Source organism: Crassostrea angulata, chromosome 1, assembly GCF_025612915.1.
Source record: "Crassostrea angulata isolate pt1a10 chromosome 1, ASM2561291v2, whole genome shotgun sequence".
NCBI lineage: Eukaryota > Metazoa > Mollusca > Bivalvia > Ostreida > Ostreidae > Magallana > Magallana angulata.
Window position 1 is genome coordinate 36,485,675 of NC_069111.1, and position 25,126 is coordinate 36,510,800.

The 25,126-nt window shown below is 33.3% G+C and overlaps 2 protein-coding genes across 2 annotated transcripts in view; one reads left to right on the forward strand and one right to left on the reverse strand.

Moving 5' to 3' along the window:
• LOC128184241 (uncharacterized) overlaps positions 1 to 25,126 on the forward strand; it is a 56,706-nt gene that overhangs the window by 18,283 nt on the left and 13,297 nt on the right. Inside the window, 11 exon segments of the mRNA XM_052853691.1 lie at positions 5,506 to 5,614; positions 5,994 to 6,580; positions 6,906 to 7,013; positions 8,363 to 8,512; positions 9,035 to 9,243; positions 9,786 to 10,006; positions 10,402 to 10,561; positions 11,576 to 11,694; positions 12,164 to 12,362; positions 23,594 to 23,717; positions 24,363 to 24,433. Of these exon segments, the coding sequence (XP_052709651.1) occupies positions 5,506 to 5,614; positions 5,994 to 6,580; positions 6,906 to 7,013; positions 8,363 to 8,512; positions 9,035 to 9,243; positions 9,786 to 10,006; positions 10,402 to 10,561; positions 11,576 to 11,694; positions 12,164 to 12,362; positions 23,594 to 23,717; positions 24,363 to 24,433 (2,057 nt within the window).
• On the reverse strand, positions 863 to 4,780 carry LOC128184094 (zinc finger protein 595-like). Its single transcript, XM_052853457.1, has 2 exons — positions 4,716 to 4,780; positions 863 to 4,330 (listed from the first exon to the last, which is right to left on the reverse strand). The coding sequence occupies exon 2, from the start codon at positions 4,310 to 4,312 to the stop codon at positions 2,399 to 2,401; it is 1,914 nt and encodes a 637-aa protein (XP_052709417.1). The 5' UTR covers positions 4,313 to 4,330; positions 4,716 to 4,780; the 3' UTR covers positions 863 to 2,398.

Genomic DNA, 25,126 nt, shown 5'->3' on the forward strand with positions numbered 1-25,126 from the left:
ACTAAAAAATAGCTGATCATGCAAGATATTAAAATATATTTTAAATTCAATAAAACATCGAGGGTGTTGAAAAATAAGAGTTTGGTATTTGTGGAGGAAGTCAATCGTACTGACAATTGTGGTAAAGGCATCATCTAAACCGTGTTGTCTCTTTTAAAAGGGAACGATTCATCTAAATATGTTCTCTAAATCTAGATCATTTGGATTTTCCACATTTTATGGAGAAACAATTGCAATGTTTCAAGTTAGTCAACGAAACAGGCCAAAAAATATATTGGACCTAAAAAAAAAATCTATTTTGCTCCAAAATAAAAATGGTCCATAAATGTAAATGCGATGAGAGAGTCTGTTATAAGAAAAAAGGATCAGGGTAGTTGGCGTGCAATGGTTAAAGAGTTTTGAATTAAATAATTTCTTTACTTTTCTTTTTAAATACGTATTTTTAGAAGAGAGAATACATGTATCGTATTACAGAAAAAACTCCCACAAAATGTGCATTCATTAATAATCCATTCATTTATCTACATATTGAATTTTTATACTATTGAAGAAAATATTTTTCAAAGTAAAACAAATTTCTTCTACTATTTCTTTATGACAAAGCCAGTTTCATCCTCCTCCGAGTGCCCCCCTCCCCTCCTCAGTAGTCTTAGGCGGATGGGGAACAAGGGTCCATAGTCATCGATTAATATGCCCATGCAATCGTTTATGTCTATTGAGCCCTGACATTGCTCTACTGTAGCTTAATCAATAATGAATAGAAGAAGTACATGAAAATATATGATTTACGAATTGTCCATATGTATTAATTCAACACAATCAAGTAATGTTTTCGAAACAAAATTATTTAAAACAGAAGGCATTAGTTTATAATTGCTTTATTATCATATAAACAAAAGGAAATTAATTGAAGATTACACATCCATGGGTAACTATATTTTAAGTATGTAAAATTATCAAAAAAAAAAGTTGATAAGTAATGAAATGTTTACATAATTCATTTTTTTTTGTCCATGTTATCATCAATGTTATGTAGAAGTGTTACACCAAATGAATCACTTTAAACCTGTACAGAATTTCTATAAAGTATATATACCCTTTAATTGAACCATCATTTTTCTCCTATTCAGCCACAACCTGTGCCAGCCGAGCATCACACAATTTCGGCACACATGAACACCAAACGTTGACAGATATATCTATTGTACCAACACATATTGTAGTCAATGTAGGATTGCTTTCTTGACATATATCAGATAAAAGGTTCCTTTCAATGTTAAATCCAAAAACATCAGATTGTGCTGTACATAGTATCAATACATTTACTGTGGTGTCTTTGATATCTAAACACAATTTGTAACAAACGTCATGTCTTTGATGCTTCCAATGAACAACATGGCAACAAAATCAAACCTGAACCTCTGACAGTTGGTTACTGATAGTCCAAGCAACAGTATCATCTTTGGTGTGGGTTAATACACTGGTTTAATTGATGACTAAACAAGCAGTTTAAAAAAAAGTAATTTCATACATTTTAATCACATCAATGATGCACTCAAGGACTTTTGCTGCATAAAAATAAAACAAAAGCATGATCAGTTTCTCAACGTTTCACAATATTTCCCAGGGATGCTCTTATGATGGAAGTTGTTACTCAAAATAACGTCTTCAATATTTCTTTAAAGATAACAAGCTAAGCAATGACAAATACGAAAAATGTTTGAAAAATGAAAAATAAACACTTTGATATGCTATTTGTTAATTTTTCATTTGTCAAACATTTTTCATGTATACATGAAAGCTGTGAACAATGTAAATGTTTTATACAATTCCAGTCAGTATTTTTTTACCGGTAATTGTATAAAATTGCATGTACATGTATATTTGCATGTACATGAACTAGCGGACAAAATCAGGTGCAAAAAAGCTACAACAATATAATTACCGTACATGTTCTAATTTATCTACATGATCAAGTGTGTTTATAGTACTGTACATGTATAAAGCAGTAACTTTAATTTGTAGATAAAGTAGTTCACTAATTTTGTGAAAAATATTACACGCAGCTCTGCTATATTATTCAAATTCTACATCTAAATCTGTGAACTTTTAAATAATGACAATACATGTAAAAGAAGTAGAACTGTACAACAAAGAAAAAGTTTTCCAAATTCACATTTTTCTCATAGAATAAACATCTTAAAAAAGCATGTTTGCATAAAGAGGCTTTATACAAGCAAACATCCAATTCCAAATGACATCTTCCCAAGTTGACAGTAATGACCAGTTAAAATCTAAGCTATTTAATATTGTACGCATATACACACATGGAGAAAAGCTGGTGGCATCTCGTATTTAAAGCATGAACTGTATGAAAATGAAGAGATTCTTGAAACAACTAGGAATGTTGATCGTCTACAGATTCCAAGCTAGGTAGAGAATTTTCCTGACCATCAACAAATAACCGAATGCATTTTATGCTATCACCCTGGGGGGAGTTTTGATCAATTCCATTTTCGGTGGTGCCTTTTTGAACCAGTATATCACTTTCTTCCTCCATATCATTTGCATCATTTTCTTCTTTAATATGATGTGCATTTACCAGGAAAGCACTTTCAGCTTTGTCTTCATAACAGTACTCAATGCCAGCATTCTTCTCTTCTTTATTAATGTTTGGTGTTCCAGTGGGGATTACTGCTTCAGAAGTCTGTAATCTTGCTTTTTCTGGCAGACTTGCAGATATCTTATCAGAAAATTTGACTGTTTCTGCATCCTTTATATTTTTTATCACAGTACTTGAAGTTGCATAAACAAATTTGACCATTTCAGCAGCCTTTGGTATTTTTGACAAATGGCTGGCAGCAGATGAATCAGCAGAAAGTTTTACAATCTCTGTATCCTCTGAATTTTCAGGCAAGTGACCTATACCAGTAGCTGTTTCGGAAGCAAGGTGGGTCATCTCACTCATCTGTGCATCTTCTGTATTTTCTTGCACATGGTAGGTTGACGTTTCAGCACAAAACTTAGCTGCAATTTCTATGGACTTTTGTTCAATATCAGCACATTCATTTGAACTTGTGTTTTCTTCCACAGTTTGCATTTCTGAGTCATTACTTTCTGCTACTTGCTCAAGAAGGTCTTGATCAACAGATTTTCTAATAGGTCCACCATTATCCTTTCCTTTCCAAAACAAAATGGTGATGACATTTTCTTTGCATTGCTCTTTACCATCTTCCTTTGGTTTAGTCACTAATGTTTCTTTCTTCTTTTCATCGACGGCATGGTTGTCATTCAAACTGGATGATGCAGATTTATGGCATTTTTTCATATGCATTTTCAAGTTAGAATTGCTACTGTAAAATTTATCACAGATCTCACATTGAAAAGTGTTCCCTGTGGTGTGCTGAGACAAATGCATCTTGTAATAGGCCTCAGTTTTAAACTGCTTCTCACATATCAAACACTGGAAGAACAGTTTTGTATGAGTCCGTAAATGCATCTTCAACTGATCCCTTCTAACAAAAGTCCAGTCACAAATGTTACACTTGAAGCATCTGTCTCCTTTGTGAATTAGAAGATGTTTTCGATAGTTTGACTTGTTACGAAATCTCTTACCACACTCTTCACATTCAAATGGTTCAACTTCGAGATGGTTGGCCATGTGAATCCCCAGATGTGCTTTTGTTTTGAACTGTTTCCCGCACTGCTCACAAGGGAAAGGTCTTTCCAATTGGTGTGATCTTCTGTGTGCGTTCAAATTTGATGACAGGCGCAAAATTTTTCCACATATTTCACACTGACTTTTATATAATGAACGTGCTTTTGAGACTACTCCATGGGTAATCAAATGTCTTTGCATATTACTCTTTGTTCGGAACTTCTTTGGGCAGTGAGGGCAATTGTGGGGGGTTTCACCTGTGTGCATAAGGTAGTGCTCTTTTAGTACACTCTCATACCTAAAGAGCTTGCCACACTCTTTACATTTATGAGTTTTCTCTTTGTGAGACCTCTGATGTTCTTTAAAAGACTTAATGTTCTTTAAAATTGAAGGACAAAGATCACAAAGATAAGGACCATTATGGTCTCCATCTTGCCGATCTGGTTTTGTATCAGGGCTCTCAACAGGTTTTTTCATCTTGTTACTTTTCTTGCTTTTTCTGGTAGACTTTTGTTTTGGTTTCTGATCTTCTTTTAGAGTGATATCTGCTGAAGATGCCTCAGTTACTCCATCAGAATTGTCAGGAATTTCAGCATTATCCACATTTCCAGACTGTGGTCTACGAACAGGTTTCCTTTTTGTTTTTCTCACCATTTTCCTTGTTTTAAAGTCCTAAAATAAATGCAAATATATGGATTATTTTGTTATCAATATTTTAAAAAGAAGTATTATGACAATGTCACAGTTTATACTGAAACTTTATTTGGAATCTCATTACTTTTCCTGACTTCAAATCAAACATAATTAATATTCATGCTGATGATGTCCTCATAATGGTATGATATTAACTTTCACGTGAACATTAACTGTATGATTTTTCCAACTGATCTATTGGCAAAGCCATTGATGAACATTTATAAACGAACAAGTTTTTGAATGTAAGCACTTTTATGGTAACTTGGCTTATGGATTATAACAGATGCAGTATATTTTGTTCTGTATAGTCTGATATTAATATAACAAGGGGATTCATTTGCCACCATAGAAAATAACAAACCTTTCAAGGCTTTTGAGTGAAATGTGAAAAGCAGATCAAGCAGGAAATCGAATTGCAGATGTAAAATTATACTTTTTCGAAAAGACGCAATATTCCCGGATTTATATCTAATTCATTTGAAAAAATAATTATATAGGATGATGAAAATTTTAATACTTTTGAACCACCTTATGGGTTTTAATATCACAATTAAAAAAACCATATTTGGCATTAAAGACCATTTAACAGTTTTTGCTAAGATTTGGAAGTAGATTTCTATCACTTCAACAATTTGATTCTCTTTTTACTTTTTTTTTTTTTACACTTGTTCGAATTTTCTCCGCGCGAAACCCATGCAGTGATACACGTCCAGTAAACTTGAGTTTATAAGCAAGGTAAATGATGTTTATGTCAGTTATGAACCATTTATACCCGAAGGTGCAAAGATGTTTTTTTTTTCGCTGATACAGAAATGAATAGGGTCGTATTAAAAACAAACAAAACAATTTCAACAAAGACATAAATAACGTATTTATGTCTCTGCTTCAATCAAGCTCGAAAGACTATGGCGGTGCAAATCGAAAGAGTAGTTCAATGTTGAAGATATTGATGGAGACTGTTAACGTTAAACACATGTCGCACATTGCAATGCTTGAATATGAACATAAACAGTTTTATACATTTATCAATTATTTACATGTTCCTCAGCTGATTAATGGATGCTATGGAAGAAAAAAGTTTGTCGGCAAAGAAAAGAGAGAGAATTAAAGAAGAAGATGCAGAGCAAAACCTGATAGAGGAATCTGTACAGGAAGATGAAATTGAGAGCACTCCTTTAGCATTCTCCACACCAGTCACAGGGAAGCGAAGAGGAAGGCCACCCAAAACTGCTACCAGTGTAAAGACGCCAGATGTCAAGAGTATGCATGTTCAGTTTTATTTCCAATATCTAAGATATGTATTGTTGTGGAAAGTATGATAAAAGATGTAAAGTTTATTTGATATGGCTTCAAGAGTTAAAGTTGAGTGTGTTAAATTATCAGATTCATCAGAATTTTGAACCATGGTATCGCCATATGAATTTTTGGGATACAGATCCAATGTATCAAAATGATCAAAACAATATCCTTGAAATGCAATCCTTCAATCAGTGATTTTGTTGTTGTTTTTTTTTTTATTTGGAGAAATATATATATAGTAAAGCTATATGATGTGCTTATTGTACAAAATATGTGATATAGATTTTCTCCATATAGTTTTAAATGTTTTGATGAATTTCAGAATGATTATTTTAACTAGGCTATCCTAAAAGAAACAGAAGAGCCCCAATCAAGTTTGAAGAGAATGAAGAGAGAGACGAAGAGTGTAGTTTTACAATGGACACATCTCATACAGCCTCCATAGCAAGTGAAACCTCTTTAATTATTACGAAGAACTCCACAAATGATGGAGAACAGCTAGAACAAGTTCCAAAGTCAGGGCGCAAAAGAGGTAGAGCCAAAAAAAGCTTGGAAGACTCTGTTGAAGAAGTTACCACTCCAAAGAGAAAAAGGGGAAAATGTGCAGCAACTGAAGAAGTAGGAGATGATTCAGTGTCTGATAAAAAAGCCTCAAAAGCTAGAAGAGGAAGACAAAAATCAAAGAAAGACAATGATGTAAGTGATGATTCTGCAGTTGAGGATGACACAGGTGGGAGTAAAACAGGGAGAAAATCACGGTCGCAAGATGTTTCTAGGCGGGTAATATCAGCCTCCAAAAATACAAGTACCAGCAGCAAAGGTTCTAGTAAAGTACAAGAGACATCACAGATTCTAACCTCAGACAATGAGTTTGTAGACGATAGTGATAAGGATGTAACTCCTGCAAGAAAAGGGAGGAAATCAAAGGTATATTTCATCATGCTTGGAAATTCCTGGAAATGATACATTGTGAGGCTTTCAAATAATAAAGTTCTGCAATTTTTATACACAATTTTTCTACCTTGTTTCACATGAATTCTAAATTTCATTTACATGTAGTAAGCAGTTTAAAGCTATCTAACCATCTGATGTTAAAAGACAAGTTAGATTGACATATATAAAATTTTGAATGAGAGTAAAAATAAATTATTTTATGAATGATTGTTTAATTTTCCAAACTACTAACAGTTTAATACTGACTTTGTTTCTTTCATTACTTGCATATACATACCAAGGCTTTTTTTTTTTTTAGAAGACAGAGCTAGATGCAGAAGGAGAAGCAACTTGCCTTCGTTGTCAAGAAAAATTGCCAAACCTGATCAGTTTGAAAAACCATTTGATGAGGAAACACTCTGCTATTGTAAGTGTGGTATATCTAGAACTTCGAAGGTTTTTACATGCAATAATACCTACAATGGTGTTACTGATCATTCATGTCATAATTAAATAATTTCTTTTGATATTCTTTAACTACTAATTGCTAAAATAATGGGAATTTTAAAGAAAAAGATCATAGATGAAAACTTCAAAATTGTTTTGAATTCAGAAAAAAAGTGATATAAAACCTACAGAAGTTCTTAAAGTACAATAATTGTTTGCATCATTATTTTTTTTTTTTTATATGAGTTATAAATGGCAAAACATTTTATTTCATTTATGATGAAATATTTATGAAGTGTTCATGCTAGTGAAATAAATGATAACTGTTCTAGACTTGCTAATTATACCTCTGCTCCAAAGGAGAAGGGAGTATACTGTTTTACCCTTGTGTGTCTGTCTGTCTGTCTGTCCATCCGTTACAAAAGTTTGTCGCATTTTTCTCAGCAACTATTTATTGCAGATGCTTGAAATTTGAACACACTATTGTTAAGGCATGCCATATTGTTGGTTATATTTTTGTACCAATCAGAAGTCAAACTCCTGTTAATTTACGACTTTGTTTATTTTTAGCCTAAATTTACCAACAAATTTTCGTCAAAGATTTCTCAGCAACTATTCATCACAGATGCTTGAAATGTTAACACACTATTTGTTTAGACATGCCATATCATGGGATATATTTTTATACCAGTCAGATCCAACTTCCTGTTAATTTACAACTTTGTTTATTTTTAGCTGAAATTTACAAACAAATTTTCGTCAAAGATTTCTCAGCAACTATTTATCGCAGATGCTTTAAATTTAAACACACTATTTGTTTAGGCATGCCAAATCGTGGGTTATTTTTTTGTACCAATCAATTGTCAACTTTCTGTTAATTTATGACTTTGAATTTTTTTAGCCAAAATTTATAAACAAATTTTCGTCAAAAATTTCTCAGCAGCTATTAATTGCAGATGCTTGAAATGTTAACACAGTATTTGTTTAGGCATTGGATGTATTTTTGTACCAATCGGATGCAACTTCCTGTTAATTTAAGACTTTGTTTATTCTAAGCCCTTAATTTACAAACAAATTTTTGTCAAAGATTTCTCAGCAACTATTTATCGCAGATGCTTGAAATGTTAACACACTATTGGTTTAGGCATGCCATATTGTGGGATGTATTTTTGTACCAATCCGATACCAACTCTCTGTTAAATGTCGACTTTGCTTATTCACATCAGAGCGGGGGTATCACTAGTGAGCATTGGCTCACAAATATCTTGTTTTTCTTTTCCTTTTCCAATCTAGCAAAGTTATAAAGTATGTACATTCCTATAATTTCAGTACAGTGCCAAATGTCCAGAGGGAAAAGATGATAGAACTGCTGTAAAGCAAATTCTGAAGATCCGTAAAGTTCTGTATTGTCCTAAGTGTGACAAAGAGCTGCGAAACATTCAGTATTATTACAAGCATTATGAGTGGTGCGGAAGAGAGGTAGGGTAACGTAGGCCATCTCATAAAGTTTAAGGCGATTGTTGATATATATGTGTTCTGTTCCATCACTTGTTAGACTGTTCTGTTGAATGGGGTCATTAAATGACAGTCATGTAACAGTATTAAGCTTGAATCCTTTGGCTCTTCATAATCTGTAGACGCCTTATTTTATTCTCTTCTGCTGATGATCACTTGCACATGGATTAAATAGGGCAAAATTAATCATATATGTGATTCTGTGTGTAATAATGTATGATTTTATTTCAAGAGTTATTTCTCTTTTAACCAGTGGTTTTGACAGATAAAAACTCATTAGTTTTCCTTATTGTAAATCATTAAAATTAGTCAATGTTGTAGTGTTTAGTCAATTTCAGAAGAACTAGAGAATTTTTTTTTGGAAGGGGGGAGGCTTGTTTGATAAATGATATATATTTATCAAGGAAAAAGACTTAACTGTTATTGGGTAAAGGTAGATTGGAAATATAATTGATCAAAGATAAACTTGAAAATCTTTTTTTCCAGAGTGAGACTTACACTTGCACTGTGTGTAGTAGGGAGTGCATGAAGATGCACGAGGTCGAGCACTATCGTAACCACAAACTTCAGGAGAAGAAAAAGAAGGAGAAGGAGGAATTACGTGAGCGGCAGGAGTTAGAGAAGAAGAAACGGGAAGAAGAAAATAAAGCAGAAGACGGGACACCAGGCCGGCGAGTTAGGAAGGCTGCCAAAAAGTAAGAGAAAACATCTGTACCATTTGTTTGATATTTCTATCCATTTAGATGGAGAAAAAATTGAGTTACTGTAAACATGGAAGGTTTAGAGATGAGTTTATGTACAATGAATAAGCGGATAAAGTACTTGCATAAAAATATACTGTTGTTCAGACAGAGCTACAGATTTTTGGTAGACATACATGTATCATTTATATCTCAGATACAAATCCTCAAGTATCCTTTCAGATTTACTGAATAGACCATATTTTAAAGATAAAGGAATTTTTAATTGGGGGCCGGGGGATTACTGTAAACTATTGTATTTGGTGTGTACGATATTTGGCGGAAATTAATTTCGAACAAGTTGACGTGGATTTTAATTAGCTTATTCCTGAATGTGACTATTCTTATACATAGATGTATGGCATTTAGCGATGAACTTGATTTAGTGTAAGGCCGCATTCCGCCAAAAACGCTAAATAGAATACACCGCCAAATGTAGTACGTTTACAGTACCTTGTATACAGAGGTCATACGGAAGTTGACTGGTTTATTTTTAGGGCAGTCAATGTGCTTAAAGATATTTCCATCAGTGGTGATGCCTTTGGAGAAGATGATGATAACAATGATGACCCAGATTTGAAGCTGGATGTGGAAGAAGATGATGAAGATGACCAGGATGACGATCTAGAAGAAGATGTCAGCGATGAGTCTGCTTTAAGTGATCCTGATGCTGAGGGGGATTCTGAGGAAGAGGAGAAGGGAAAGAAAGCAAGAACAGGTAGCAGCCTTAAACATTGTATTGATGAACAAAATGAATTTCAAAGCAGAGAGACATTATTTCTTGTTACTGTCAAAAATACCACAAAAATCGCAATAAATATATCTGTTTATGATTAAATCATCTAAGGAATATATAATTTATATCTCATAAGAATTATTCGAGAAAAAATCTAAGCAAACAATCATCAAAAATGTCTCTTACCGAAGTAAAATGAAATATGTCTCAAGTAATCAGTTCAACTTAGGCAGTGAAAAAGATCGTCAGAGTTAACTTGTATGACAAGTTTTTATCATAGAAAGCCTTGTCATAATTCAAATTTACAGGAATTATTAAAAAAAAAACCTAGATATTTTGATTCCTCTGATATATAGTTATCTGTTTATTGTTACAAGCAACTCCAAGGAAAAACATTTTGGGAGCAGATGTCTACACAGAAGTCTATATGCATTGTCTGAAGAACTTCCTAAAGAGGTGTGAATTGATTGACAGTATGCCTGATGTGTTCCCAGAAATCAAACCCCCGAAGTCCCAGTGGAGGCCCCAGGATGCAAAGTAATTGTGTCTCTTGACTTTGAAACTCAAATATTTACAGAGGTTGTTTTTCTTTGATTTTAATTATTAGATATTTCCATAAATGGTTAAAAGCCTGTTTCATTATCACCTTTTATTTATTAAAAAGAACCACTTTCATACCAATCTTGAAGGATTAGTCATGTAATTAAGTTTGGTCTTTTGATGCAAACCCTCTTTACTAGCAAAAAAAAGGAAAAAGCAATAGATACTAACATTAGCAGAGTTATTTATTCTGGGGAAAGAATAATTGAAAAGTCTTAGACTTTGTTGGATCATCGTCTTGTGTGGAACGACAATCAAACAGGTTACACTTGATGGCATGAACTGTGATCGCTCAGAGTTCTTGATCGCTCAAAGTGAATCTCTGGTCCCAATATCTTTGCCAATATAATTAAGCAAATTTAGTCTTCATTTCTTGAACTCTTGATCTCTCGAAACTCTTGATCCCTTGTAGTTGTCATTGAGCAACTTCGAGCATGATATATCTAAAAAAGCATGAAAATTCTTCAATACATATTGGTTATGATATTCAGCATTTCATATATTTCTCAGTCCTTGGAAACCCCCCCAGTTTGTGCTTTTTAACAATTTGTTTATGTATACATATACATGTTAATGTATAAACAAGTGAGCATTTTCACTTTGGGGCTTCATACCTGTAATGACCAGAAATCAGAAATACCAGGTAACCAGTCAGGCAGTGATGAACCCCCAATTGAAATGCTTTGTTTTTGAGGAAGATGGAGTATGATGTAACCATCATGTCAATCTGTCTCTCTATCTGTTATCTAGCCATCATCAGTCTCCCTTTATTGTCCACACTATAACATTTAAAAGAAGAAATGTGGAGTGTTTTACTTAGCTTAAAGGTTGCTCATCCCCTGAGGCTGTCATTAAAATGGACTTGAACATGGGAGGGGGCTGGTTTTTTTTTGTTTGTTTGGTTTTTTTCTTTGGCAAAAGCTTCAGATATTCTGTATTGTGAATTTACAGGGAGACAGAAGATTTTTTACCAACTACAACAGAGAGTTTAAGATTCCAAATCGTGTCGCCAGGAAAAAAGACAAATCCTATCCAGAGGTTGAAGAGATTTGAAGCAAAGTTCATTGATGGTATGCACTAAACATATTACACTAGACTAAATGATGAGGAGACAAATGACGAAAATGGTAGAGAGACGATGGTATTCTGAGACTTGTCTGTAATACATTTGTACAGATTCAGAAATATGAATGTTCATGTATTACTCATTAACCAATGCCACAGTTGATTATGCTTCATTCATCTCTCCATCCTTCTCAACCTTTCCAATGATGTACCGTTTGTAGGTATTACTATAATTGAGGAGGTTAGATGGAGCAATACTGGACTAACAATATAAAGGAGTTAATACATGTATAGAAAAGTGTTGGCAAAGGATGTTTTTTAGTAGGTTGATGATAACAACTAGATTGCACTGTAATAGAATACATGTAATTGATAAAGAATCCTTTTATTTGTAAATATATCCTAAAATAATGTAGTTGCAACCATTAAGATGTTATTGTGATGAGTTTTACCGGTAGTTGTTTGTATTGTCAGAGACATACAACTTCTTTGCTGGTGGTCCTGTATGGGGGCTTGCCTGGTGCCCAGTGCCTTACAATGTCCAAAGTGACCAGTTCCTGGCAATCAGCTGCCACAGAGGGATGAACGAAAAGCATGAGACAAGGAACCCCTTCACGGGCAAGGGATCAATTCAGTTGTGGAATGTGGGGAAACTGAACTCCAATCTCCCAGAGTAAGTTCATTTGATATTAAAACACTTATTGATCTCCACGAAGGCTGGATGTTTGTGGCCATTTTGGGACTATCTAAGAAATGAATTTAACAATGTATGGTATGTTATATGATATAACATACATGTACATATGTAACTTGGGACAGTTTATGCTTTATAAACTGTGAAGCAATTAATAAAAAAGTGTAAACTGTCCCTAGTTATGTTATTCTTGTATAACAAAGGAAGAAATTAAATTTATTCCTTTAAATTTTTTAATTTTCCACAACTTAAATCAGAAATTAAGGCCCATGATCTAATAAAATGACATAAATATGGGTTATGTATTACGTTTTGCATGCATGTGACATTAGCATATTATAGGAAAAAGATGAATTTATTTATTCTTTTTCAGTCATATAAATAATTCATGCACAATCTTTTCCAATGAGACCTCAACATTTTTGTGTCAATGCATTCTAAATAAATGCTTGTAAAATATTTTGGAAAAGAAAACATATTTTCATGTCTCCAAAGCTGAAAAGTTTTCCATTCTTATTGGTGGACATCATACGATACCCCCACAGAAGATCACGCCTTTTACTCATGAGTTATAGATGTGATCACCTGTGGGTATCAGACATTGATACAATGAATATCGATGGAAACAAAACTTTGCCCACAGTCAGGAAATGTGTGCCAGACAGACTGTGGGATGTCAAAAAAGACTTCAAATTAAGTATAATTAAGTGTCTGCAGGTTTTTAACAATGGGATTGGTATGATGCATGTTGTTTTCTATTTTATTGATTACCGGTACATGAAGGAAAAAGAAGTGTATGTTGTTGCTCCAAAATTTAAAATGCTAAATGCTTTACACACTGGACTTTTTATTTGTGTGTTTATTTTCCTTACTCTCATCCCTGTAATAGTATAAATTCATGATGTAAGTACCAAAAAAAAACCCTACAAAAGAAATACTTTTGCCACTGAATATAGAATAATAATAAACAATGTACAGATGTAAGATGGCAAAGAGACTGATCAACAATATAGAAAATCGTCAAACTTAGTAAACCTAAGAATTTGAACTGCAATCATTCAGTATATACCAGTATTCAAACACTATACTGTACATATTCTTATCAAAATGTTACAATTAATCTGGCTAGTATTGGCTGCCAGATTTATGAAAAAATTTGCATTTGGTTTGTTGACAAAAGTAACCTTCTTTGGCATGAACCTTAGTTTTTTGATAATTTTTAGCTCACCGAAACAAAGTCAGGGGGAGCTTATGCTATACCCCCAGTGTCGGCAGTGTGTCTTAAGATACTGACAACCGTACAGACTTGAATGCTGAATCTGAGCCATAGGTTTTGGATTCTGGGGGAGGTTAAGGTTTTTAGAGCTGGTTAAAGTTTTTGTAGCAGGTGCCCTCTGATGGTAATATCTTTGTTATTACCGTACTGGTCCTAACTTCATCAAACTTGGGTGGATGGTGCGTCTTATGATACTGATGCACCTGACAGGCTTGAATGCTGAATTTGAGCCATAGGTTTTAGATGCAGGAGGAGGTTTAAGGTTATTTGGAACAGGTCACATGTTTAAAAGATAAAAGTACTATTTCAAATTTGCATATTTAAATAAATTTATTATAATTTTAATGAATCGCAAAGGTAGCTTCAGGTGCAGAGCCTAATCTCCATTATCAAGGATGCTAAAAAAAACTCCTACCTCACTTACAGCTAATTGATAGATGTGTGTGTTGTCTAATGATATAACATGATTCCTTTCATATACTGTTGTATGATATGATACACTATTGATTTATATGATATAATAGTATATCATATTATATTATATTGTAAAAAATTAAACGACAAGAAATGATATTGTATCAACTTTTTTGTATTGTATGATATATGATATTGTATCATGATATTGTTATGTATAGTATTGTATATTATGATACAATATTGTGTAACATGATTTTGTATAATGTGTTATTGTATCATATGTCTTGAACCTTATTTATAAAGCTCGCTTTTAAAGTTAATTTTGGGGGGCGGGCAATGGCAAATGCATAATACCGCACATAGTCCTCTATGATTTCGCTACATTCTGCTGAAGTTGTTAATCATATTAAACATGTGCTTGCATATTGGCACACATTGTAAAGGTGTGTAACTAATTTTCAAAGATGACATTGATACAATTAATATCGATGGAAACAAAACTTTGCCCACAGTCAGGAAATGTGTGCCAGACAGACTGTGGGATGTCAAAAAAGACTTCAAATTAAGTATAATTAAGTGTATGCAGGTTTTTAACAATGGGATTGGTATGATGCATATGTTGTTTTCTATTTTTTTGATTACCGGTACATGAAGAAAGAAGAAGTGTATGTTGTTGCTCCAAAATTTAAAACGCTAAATGCTTTACACACTGGACTTTTCATTGGTGTGTTTATTTTCCTTACTCTCATCCCTGTAATAGTATAAATTCATGATGTAAGTACCAAAAAAAAACCCACAAAAGAAATACTTTTGCCACTGAATATAGAATAATAATAAACAATGTACAGATGTAAGACGGCAAAGAGACTGATCAACAATATAGAAAATCGTCAAACTTAGTAAACCTAAGAATTTGAACTGCAATCATTCAGTATATACCAGTATTCAAACACTATACTGTACATATTCTTATCAAAATGTTACAATTAATCTGGCTAGTATTGGCTGCCAGATTTATGAAAAAATTTGCATTTGGTTTGTTGACAAAAGTAACCTTCTTTGGCATGAACCTTAGTTTTTTGATAATTTTTAGCTCACCGAAACAAAGTCAGGGGGAGCTTATGCTATACCCCCAGTGTCGGCAGTGTGTCTTAAGATACTGACAACCGTACAGACTTGAATGCTGAATCTGAGCCATAGGTTTTGGATTCTGGGGGAGGTTAAGGTTTTTAGAGCTGGTTAAAGTTTTTGTAGCAGGTGCCCTCTGATGGTAATATCTTTGTTATTACCGTACTGGTCCTAACTTCATCAAACTTGGGTGGATGGTGCGTCTTATGATACTGATGCACCTGACAGGCTTGAATGCTGAATTTGAGCCATAGGTTTTAGATGCAGGAGGAGGTTTAAGGTTATTTGGAACAGGTCACATGTTTAAAAGATAAAAGTACTATTTCAAATTTGCATATTTAAATAAATTTATTATAATTTTAATGAATCGCAAAGGTAGCTTCAGGTGCAGAGCCTAATCTCCATTATCAAGGATGCTAAAAAAAACTCCTACCTCACTTACAGCTAATTGATAGATGTGTGTGTTGTCTAATGATATAACATGATTCCTTTCATATACTGTTGTATGATATGATACACTATTGATTTATATGATATAATAGTATATCATATTATATTATATTGTAAAAAATTAAACGACAAGAAATGATATTGTATCAACTTTTTTGTATTGTATGATATATGATATTGTATCATGATATTGTTATGTATAGTATTGTATATTATGATACAATATTGTGTAACATGATTTTGTATAATGTGTTATTGTATCATATGTCTTGAACCTTATTTATAAAGCTCGCTTTTAAAGTTAATTTTGGGGGGCGGGCAATGGCAAATGCATAATACCGCACATAGTCCTCTATGATTTCGCTACATTCTGCTGAAGTTGTTAATCATATTAAACATGTGCTTGCATATTGGCACACATTGTAAAGGTGTGTAACTAATTTTCAAAGATGACATTGATACAATTAATATCGATGGAAACAAAACTTTGCCCACAGTCAGGAAATGTGTGCCAGACAGACTGTGGGATGTCAAAAAAGACTTCAAATTAAGTATAATTAAGTGTATGCAGGTTTTTAACAATGGGATTGGTATGATGCATATGTTGTTTTCTATTTTTTTGATTACCGGTACATGAAGAAAGAAGAAGTGTATGTTGTTGCTCCAAAATTTAAAACGCTAAATGCTTTACACACTGGACTTTTCATTGGTGTGTTTATTTTCCTTACTCTCATCCCTGTAATAGTATAAATTCATGATGTAAGTACCAAAAAAAAACCCACAAAAGAAATACTTTTGCCACTGAATATAGAATAATAATAAACAATGTACAGATGTAAGACGGCAAAGAGACTGATCAACAATATAGAAAATCGTCAAACTTAGTAAACCTAAGAATTTGAACTGCAATCATTCAGTATATACCAGTATTCAAACACTATACTGTACATATTCTTATCAAAATGTTACAATTAATCTGGCTAGTATTGGCTGCCAGATTTATGAAAAAATTTGCATTGTTTTGGTTTGATGACAAAAGTAACCTTCTTTGGCATGAACCTTAGTTTTTTGATAATTTTTAGCTCACCGAAACAAAGTCAGGGGGAGCTTATGCTATACCCCCAGCGTTGGCAGTGTGTCTTATGATACTGATGCACCTGACAGACTTGAATGCTGAATCTGAGCCATAGGTTTTGGATTCTGAAGGAAATTAAGGTTTTTCGAGCTGTTTAAAGTTTTTGTAGCAGGTGTCATCTAATGATAATATCTTTGTTATTACCGTACTGGTCCTAACTTCATCAAACTTGCGTGGATGGTGCATCTTTTGATACTGATGCACCTGACAGGCTTGAATGCTGAATTTGAGCCATAGGTTTCAGATGCAGGAGGAAGGTTAAGGTTATTTGGAACAGGTCACAAGTTTAATAGATAAAAGTACTATTTCAAACTTGCATATTTGATTTAATTTATTATAAATTAATGAATCGCAAAGGTAGCTTCAGGTGCAGAGCCTGATCTCCATTATCAAGGATGCTAAAAAAAACTCCTGCCTCACTCAAAGCTAATTGATAGATGTGTTTGTTGTCTAATGATATAACATGATTCCTTTTATATACTGTTGTATGATATGATACACTATTGTTTTATATGATATAATAGTATATCATATTATATTAAATTGTAAAAAATTAAATGACAAGAAATGATATTGTATCAAGTTTTTAGCTCACCGAGACGAAGTCGGGGGGAGCTTATGCTATACCCTCGGCGTCGGCGTCGGCGTCGGCGTCCGGACCTGGTTAAAGTTTTTGTTGCAGGTCCTGTATCTAACTTATTACTTGTCCTATCTTCACCAAACTTGCATGAATGATGCATCTGGACCTACTAATGGACTTGAGAGACTTGGATGCTGAATCTGGGCCATGAATTTCAGATGCTGGAGGAGGTTAAGGTGTTTGGAGCAGGTTAAAGTTTTTGTTGCAGGTGCCCTTTGATAGCCATTTCTAAGTTACTACTGGTCCAAACTTCACCAAACTTGCATAGATGGTGTGTCTTATGATACTGATGCACCTGACAGGCTTGAATGCTGAATCTGAGCCATAGGTTTCGGATGCTGGATGAGGTTAAGGTTTTTAGAGCTGGTTAAAGTTTTTGGAGCAGGTGCCCTCTGATGATTATATCTTACTTACTACTGGTCCTTACTTCACCAAACTTGCATGGATGGTGTGTCTTATGATACTTTTGCACCTGACAGGCTTGAATGCTGAATCTGAGCCGAAGGTTTCGGATGCTAGATGAAGTTAGGTTTTTCGAGCAGGTTAAAGTTTTTGTTGCAGGTGCCCTTTGATAGCCATTTCTAAGTTACTACTGGTCCCAACTTCACCAAACTTGCATAGATGGTGCGTCTTATGATACTGATGCACCTGACAAGCTTGAATGCTGAATCTGAGCCATAGGTTTCGGATGCTGGATGAGGTTAAGGTTTTAAGAGCTGGTTAAAGTTTTTAGAGCAGGTGCCCTCTGATGATCATATCTTAGTTATTACTGGTCCTAACTTTACCAAACTTACATGGATGGTGTGTCTTATGATACTGATGCACCTGACAGGCTTGAATGCTGAATCTGAGCCATAGGTTTCGGATGCTGGATGAGGTTTAGTTTTTTTGGAACAGGTCACATGTTTAATATATGTAGGTAATAGCACTATTTCAAACTTGCATATATGATCTAACTATAATATAAATGAATGGCAGAGGTAGCTTCAGATGCAGAGCCTGATCTCCATTATCAAGGATGCTAAAAAATATATCTTAGTTATTTCTGGTCCTAACTTCACCAAACTTGCAAGGATGGTGCGTCTTACGATACTGATGCACCTGACAGGCATGAATGCTGAATCTGAGCCATAGGTTTCGGATGCTGGATGAGGTTAAGGTTTTAAGAGCAGGTGCCCTCTGATGATTATATCTTAGTTATTACTGGTCCTTACATCACCAAACTTGCAGGGATGATGCATCTCATGATACTGATGCATCTGACAGGCTTGAATGCTGAATCTGAGCCATAGGTTTCGGATGCTGGATGAGGTTTAGTTTTTTGGAACAGGTTACATGTTTTATAGATAATAGCTTGCATAATTGATTTAACTATAATATAAATGAATTGCAGAGGTAGCTTCAGATGCAGAGCCTGATCTCCATTATCAAGGATGCTAAAAATTCTCCTACCTCACTCAAAGCTAATTGATAGATGTGTTTGTTGTTAAATGATTTAACATGATTCCTATGATATAGTATTCTATGATATGATACACTATTGTTTTATATGATACAATGTAATATCATACATTATATTGTAAAAAGTTATATGATATGATATGATATTGTATCAATTTTTTTGTACATTATTATATGATATTGTATTATGATATTGTTATGTATAGTATTGTATATTATTATACAATATTGTAGAATATGATATTGTATAATATATTATTTTATCGAATGATATTGTTTCATATTATATTGCAATATATGATATTGTATCATATGATACGATATTGTATATTATAATTATAGCATATCGTATGATACAATATTGTATAATATGATATTGGTTTATATAATATATTGTTTCATAATACATGAAATTGTATTATATGATATTATAAGATATCATATAATATGATATTGTTTAATATGATATTGTATCATATGATATGATATTGTATAAAATGATATTGTATTATATAATATCGTACTGTATCAGATGATATTGTATCATATGATATGAAACAATGTTTTATCAAATTATATTGTATCATATGATACAATATTGTGTATCAAATATGATTAATATCATACAATACAAAATTATACTATATTATACAATATAATATCATATGTTACAATATTGTGATGTATTATGTGATATGATATAGTATCAAATAATGCTATATTGTATTTATATTAGATATTATGATATTGTATTATGTGATTAAATACAATAATGTATAACACGATACAATGTCATATTATATGTTACAAAATCATATTGCATCAATATTTATTACAGTATTATATTGTATTAAATGATATATTTTGTAAGTATCATTGGATGCAATATCATATTTTATATTATTGTATTGATAAACATTGTATCTTATAATAATGTATGAAATGAACATAGGATTATCATACAATTTTTTTACATATGATATACGATATTGTGTCAAAACAGTATCCATGAATATCCAAGATCATTAACTATGATTTTCATATCATATGATAAAGGTGGTTTTAAAGGTGATGCCTCATAAAGTTGATGCCTCGTCTCGGTGAGCTTTGTAATCTGTGATTACCTATGTTTTGTATTGTATGATACAGTGGAGCCTCAGTTATCCGGACGCTTTCGTTTCCAAGTCCAATCGTCCGGATAGGTGAAGCGTCCGGATATCTGAAATGTGTCTATTGTTGTCGTGAATGATACTGTATTTGTATACAATGGCTCCCAGTGTTGATACTAGTTTTTTTGCCTTTCATACCATATAGCAACACATGCTAGAGTTGTCTGTTGATATGAACATTTTTAAATATAAAGAACTCTGCTTTATTTTATTATTTTGTCATTAAATATTAACCGGACAATAATGATAACCGAATCTAGCTAAATTCTTTGTGTCCAAGTGTGATATGTGTGTGATACACTGTTGTTCGCAATTTTTCAATTTTTGAAAGTGATTTGGGAAGTCAGTGTGTTTATACAAGCTACTCATGGGGGTCTAGCACGTAAAAAAGGTGTGAAACTTCATTGACAGGGGTAATCTTTTGTACTGAGTAGGGTATCATCAAATTTTACCGTCCGGTTAAATGAAGCAAGATTAGTAGTAAATCAGTGTTTTGTGGTAAAAACAGACCGTCTGGATCCGGAACGCGGAATTCCGGATAAATGAGACAAAATAACGTATAAAAAATCTGTTCTTAAATATAATCGTCCGTAAACTGAAGCGTCCTGTTATCTGGCGTCCGGATATATGAGGCCCCACTGTATATGATATTGTATCCTGATATTGTTATGTATAGTATTGTATATTATGATACAATATTGTGTAACATGATTTTGTATAATGTGTTATTGTATCATATGTCTTGAACCTTATTTATAAAGCTCTCTTTAAAAGTTAATTTTGGGGGGGGGGGGGGGGCGGGCAATGGCAAATGCATAATACTGCACATAGTCCTTTATGATTTCGCTACATTCTGCTGAAGTTGTTAATCATATTAAACATGTGCTTGCATGTTGGCACACACTTTGTAAAGGTGTGTAACTAATTTTCAAAGATGACATTGATACAATGAATATCGACGGAAACAAAACTTTGCCCACAGTCAGGAAATGTGTGGCAGACAGACTGTGGGATGTCAAATAAAAATTAAGTGTATGCAGGTTTTTAACAATGGGATTGGTATGATGCATGCTGTTTTCTATTTTATTGATTACCGATACATGAAGGAAGAAGAAGTGTATGTTGTTGCTCCAAAATTTAAAACGCGAAATGCTTTACACACTGGACTTTTCATTGGTGTGTTTATTTTCCTTACTCTCATCCCTGTAATAGTATAAATTCATGATGTAAGTACCAAAAAAAAACCCACAAAAGAAATACTTTTGCCACTGAATATAGAATAATAATAAACAATGTACAGATGTAAGACGGCAAAGAGACTGATCAACAATATAGAAAATCGTCAAACTTAGTAAACCTAAGAATTTGAACTGCAATCATTCAGTATATACCAGTATTCAAACACTATACTTTAGTACATATTCTTATCAAAATGTTACAATTAATCTGGCTAGTACTGGCTGCCAGATTTATGAAAAAATTTGCATTTGGTTTGTTGACAAAGGTAACCTTCTTTGGCATGAACCTTAGTTTTTTGATAATTTTTAGCTCACCGAAACAAAGTCAGGGGGAGCCTATGCTATACCCCCAGCGTTGCAGGGTGTCTTATGATACTGATGCACCTGACAGACTTGAATGCTGAATCTGAGCCATAGGTTTTGGATTCTGAAGGAGGTTAAGTTTTTTAAAACTGGTTAAAGATTTTGTAGCACGTGCCATCTTATGATAATATCTTTGTTATTACTGGTCCGAACTTCATCAAACTTGCATGGATGGTGTGTCTTATGATACTGATGCACCTGACAGGCTTGAATGCTGAATTTGAGCCATAGGTTTCAGATGCAGGAGGAGGTTTAAGGTTATTTGGAACAGGTCACAAGTTTAATAGATAAAAGTACTATTTCAAACTTGCATATTTGATTTAATTTACTATAATTTTATTGAATCACAAAGGTAGCTTCAGGTGCAGAGCCTGATCTCCATTATCAAGGATGCTAAAAAAAAACTCCTACCTCACTCAAAGCTAATTGATAGATGTGTTTGTTGTCTAATGATAGAACATGATTCCTATTATATAGTATCATCTGATACACTATTGTTTAATATAATATAATTAAATGACAAGAAATGATATTGTATCAACTTTTTTGTATTGTATGATATATGATATTGTTATGTATTGTATTGTATATTATGATGCAATATTATATAACATAATTATGGTGATTGTAAGATTTTTTAAGGTCTTCCGTTTCCAAGCTCGATGAACCACAATGTTCAAAAGGGAAGTATGCAAAAAATATATAATACAATTTACATTGAGCAATTCTATTTGTCCGTTTCCTGTCCCGAGACAAGAAAACCTTATTTCGATGAGATCTCAAAAACGGTGACGACTTGAACAACCAAACTTTGTGGGATGATAGACCTATGTATGTACATGTGTTAACACTATTTTGTTTTATCCGACATTCCTTCCGGTCGTCACGGGAAGTACACCCAATTTTGATTGGTAAAAAATATTTTGGTTATTTAGCATGGAAGTAACATTTTAGCTATAGAAATACAAAAGGTCATGTACACATGGTAAAAAAACAAAAAAAGTTCTACTTCCGGTGAGACATCTCAAATATCTCAGGTAGCCTTCTCTTTTAAAAACAAAGTACCCACAAGATCTCAGAAACTGTGAGAGATCAAGACACAAATCTTGTATGGATATATAATGGACATTTGATTGAAAATGTGTTTAACGGGTTTTATTTGGTCATACGTCACTTCCGGTTCTCACTCGAAGTGTTCAAGCAATAGAAGTTTTTTTTTCAACTTTAGAATTTTTTTAACATTTTACTTAATGTGATGAACAGTAATGTACCGTAGGTAAATGTACTAAAATATGTACTTTCAATTTCTTAAATCACTTCTGTTTGTTCGTTTCCGGTCCCGATTCCTAAAATTCACGATGGCCTAAAATTATATAAATATAAGTAATAAGGAATCATTCTTTGAATATTATGAGGGGATAATTTCGGTCGGGGCGTGATCAAATCTATCATAAAGCCCTTCGGGCTTTATTGGATTTGATCACGCCCCAACCAAAATTATCACCTCATAATACTCAAAGAATGATTCCTTATTCCTTATGAAAAAGATATTGTGTATGTTATTAATTAATGTGCATTATAAAAAAAGTATCAAACCCTTAAAAATTAAGACCACTTTTATTCCCACACTAAGTGATGTGGATCCCGAACGCATTTTCGTTGAATATTGAAACACTTTGATAACTCATTTTATCATACCAGCATATCTCCATGAACCCATGAAGTGTTGCAAAGTTCATGGAAAAAATGCCTACCTCCCTCACCCCCCCCCCCCCCCCACTAGAATTTTAGTGATTCCTCAGTACACATGTATACTGTAGTTTCTATAGAATATATGTCACAGAGTGCTCATCAAGTGTAATAAAAATTGGTATGCATTGTAATAAACTCTATGTACAGTTGTATATTTTGCACTTTTCTTTTTTATTGTTAGAGAGTCCTTAAAAAAACCCCATCTTCCCTTTGTGGAGTTTTGCATCTCCCATGTCTTTGGTGTGATTTATCAGTTGTGCTGGTGTCCAAGTAATGCCTGGGAAAACAACAATGACCAGGATAAGGTGAATAACATGACTATTGCTCTGTATATTTCTTATTCATGATGGAGTTTTGGTTCAACTTTACGATTTTTTGTTAAATTTCTAGTTATGACAAGTTTATTTGCTCATGCAACTGTCAAGTCAGTGTCATCTATTCCATCTCCAGGAGATAATCTGAGTGAAGTTGCAATGTTTTATGCAAAATGGCCTTGAACCTGAAAGGGACATTATTTTAATTATAACTCTATTGTGTTAGAGCAAGAATAAACTGTGGTAGTATAGCACATATACTCTATACATTTTCCATGATCAGTAGTAATTTTAATGTTAAATGGCATAGCCTTTGACCTTAATTTTGTTCAGGAGTGAGTAATCCTTTTTTTGTAGAAATCAAAACAGTACTATAGTGTAATTGTTCATCAATCCAGATTTGACAATTATTTTGATTTCAGTTTTCTGACATGACCATCGTAAATTCTGAGCAAAAATGTCATAATGTATAAAATATCTTTAAATAAGGTAAAGCTAGGGACCATTCTAATGGGAGCACACTTCTTTCTATGTTCTTTGTTTCTGCTGTTTCTCCATGTAATTTGTACATATAGGAATTTTTTATCCTGTTGGAAGCAACAGAATAATAATGATATTTATAATGATTTTTTGAAGGCTTCAGAATTGCTGCCAAGACTTGGACTGTTAGCAGGTGCCTTCTCTGATGGAAATGTCCACATCTACAGGTATAACATGTACTTAAGGAATGAATTCAATATTTTTTAGTTTTATACGATATAAAATGGTTTGGGGCAGTTTACGCTTTATAAACCGCGAAGCGGTTTATAAAAAAGCGTAAACTGTTCCAAACCATTTTATATCGTATAAAACTAAAAAATATTGAATTCATTCCTTATAATTTAATTTATTTGCTATCAATTGTTGATAAAAACGGTCATTTGATCTATAAAATGACATCAAATTGTACAAAATTCAAACGTAACGTCAGGCGGATTGATACGTTTTTGACGTTTGTCTTACTATGACGTAGGCAACATTCTTTATACAATATAAAATAAATTTTTCAACCAATCAGAAAGCGTGTTACAACCAGAATTAAATTATATGGTACTGAATAAAGGGAAATATTCGCCCTGTTTTATTTTCGCCCCTTTCGCCCTCATTGTCAATGGGCAAATTTAAGACTGGGCAAATTCCAATGGCTCAGCTAGATTATCTTTTGACAAACACAACTTTAACTGAGCGAATTTATGACGAGATAAATCCATTTGCAAGTCGAGAATGGCAAAAATAACATGGAGGTAAAACCTTGTATACTGTATACAATTATGGAAATCCACAACCACCAGAGATTACATGGAATGTAGTTATAAACCTGTTAATAGAAATCCCCTTCTCTTGATTCTTTGTTAAGATAA

Excerpts from the sequence above, each read along its gene's own strand:
- LOC128184094 (XM_052853457.1), bottom strand. The coding sequence starts at position 4,312 with ATGGTGAGAAAAACAAAAAGGAAACCTGTTCGTAGACCACAGTCTGGA.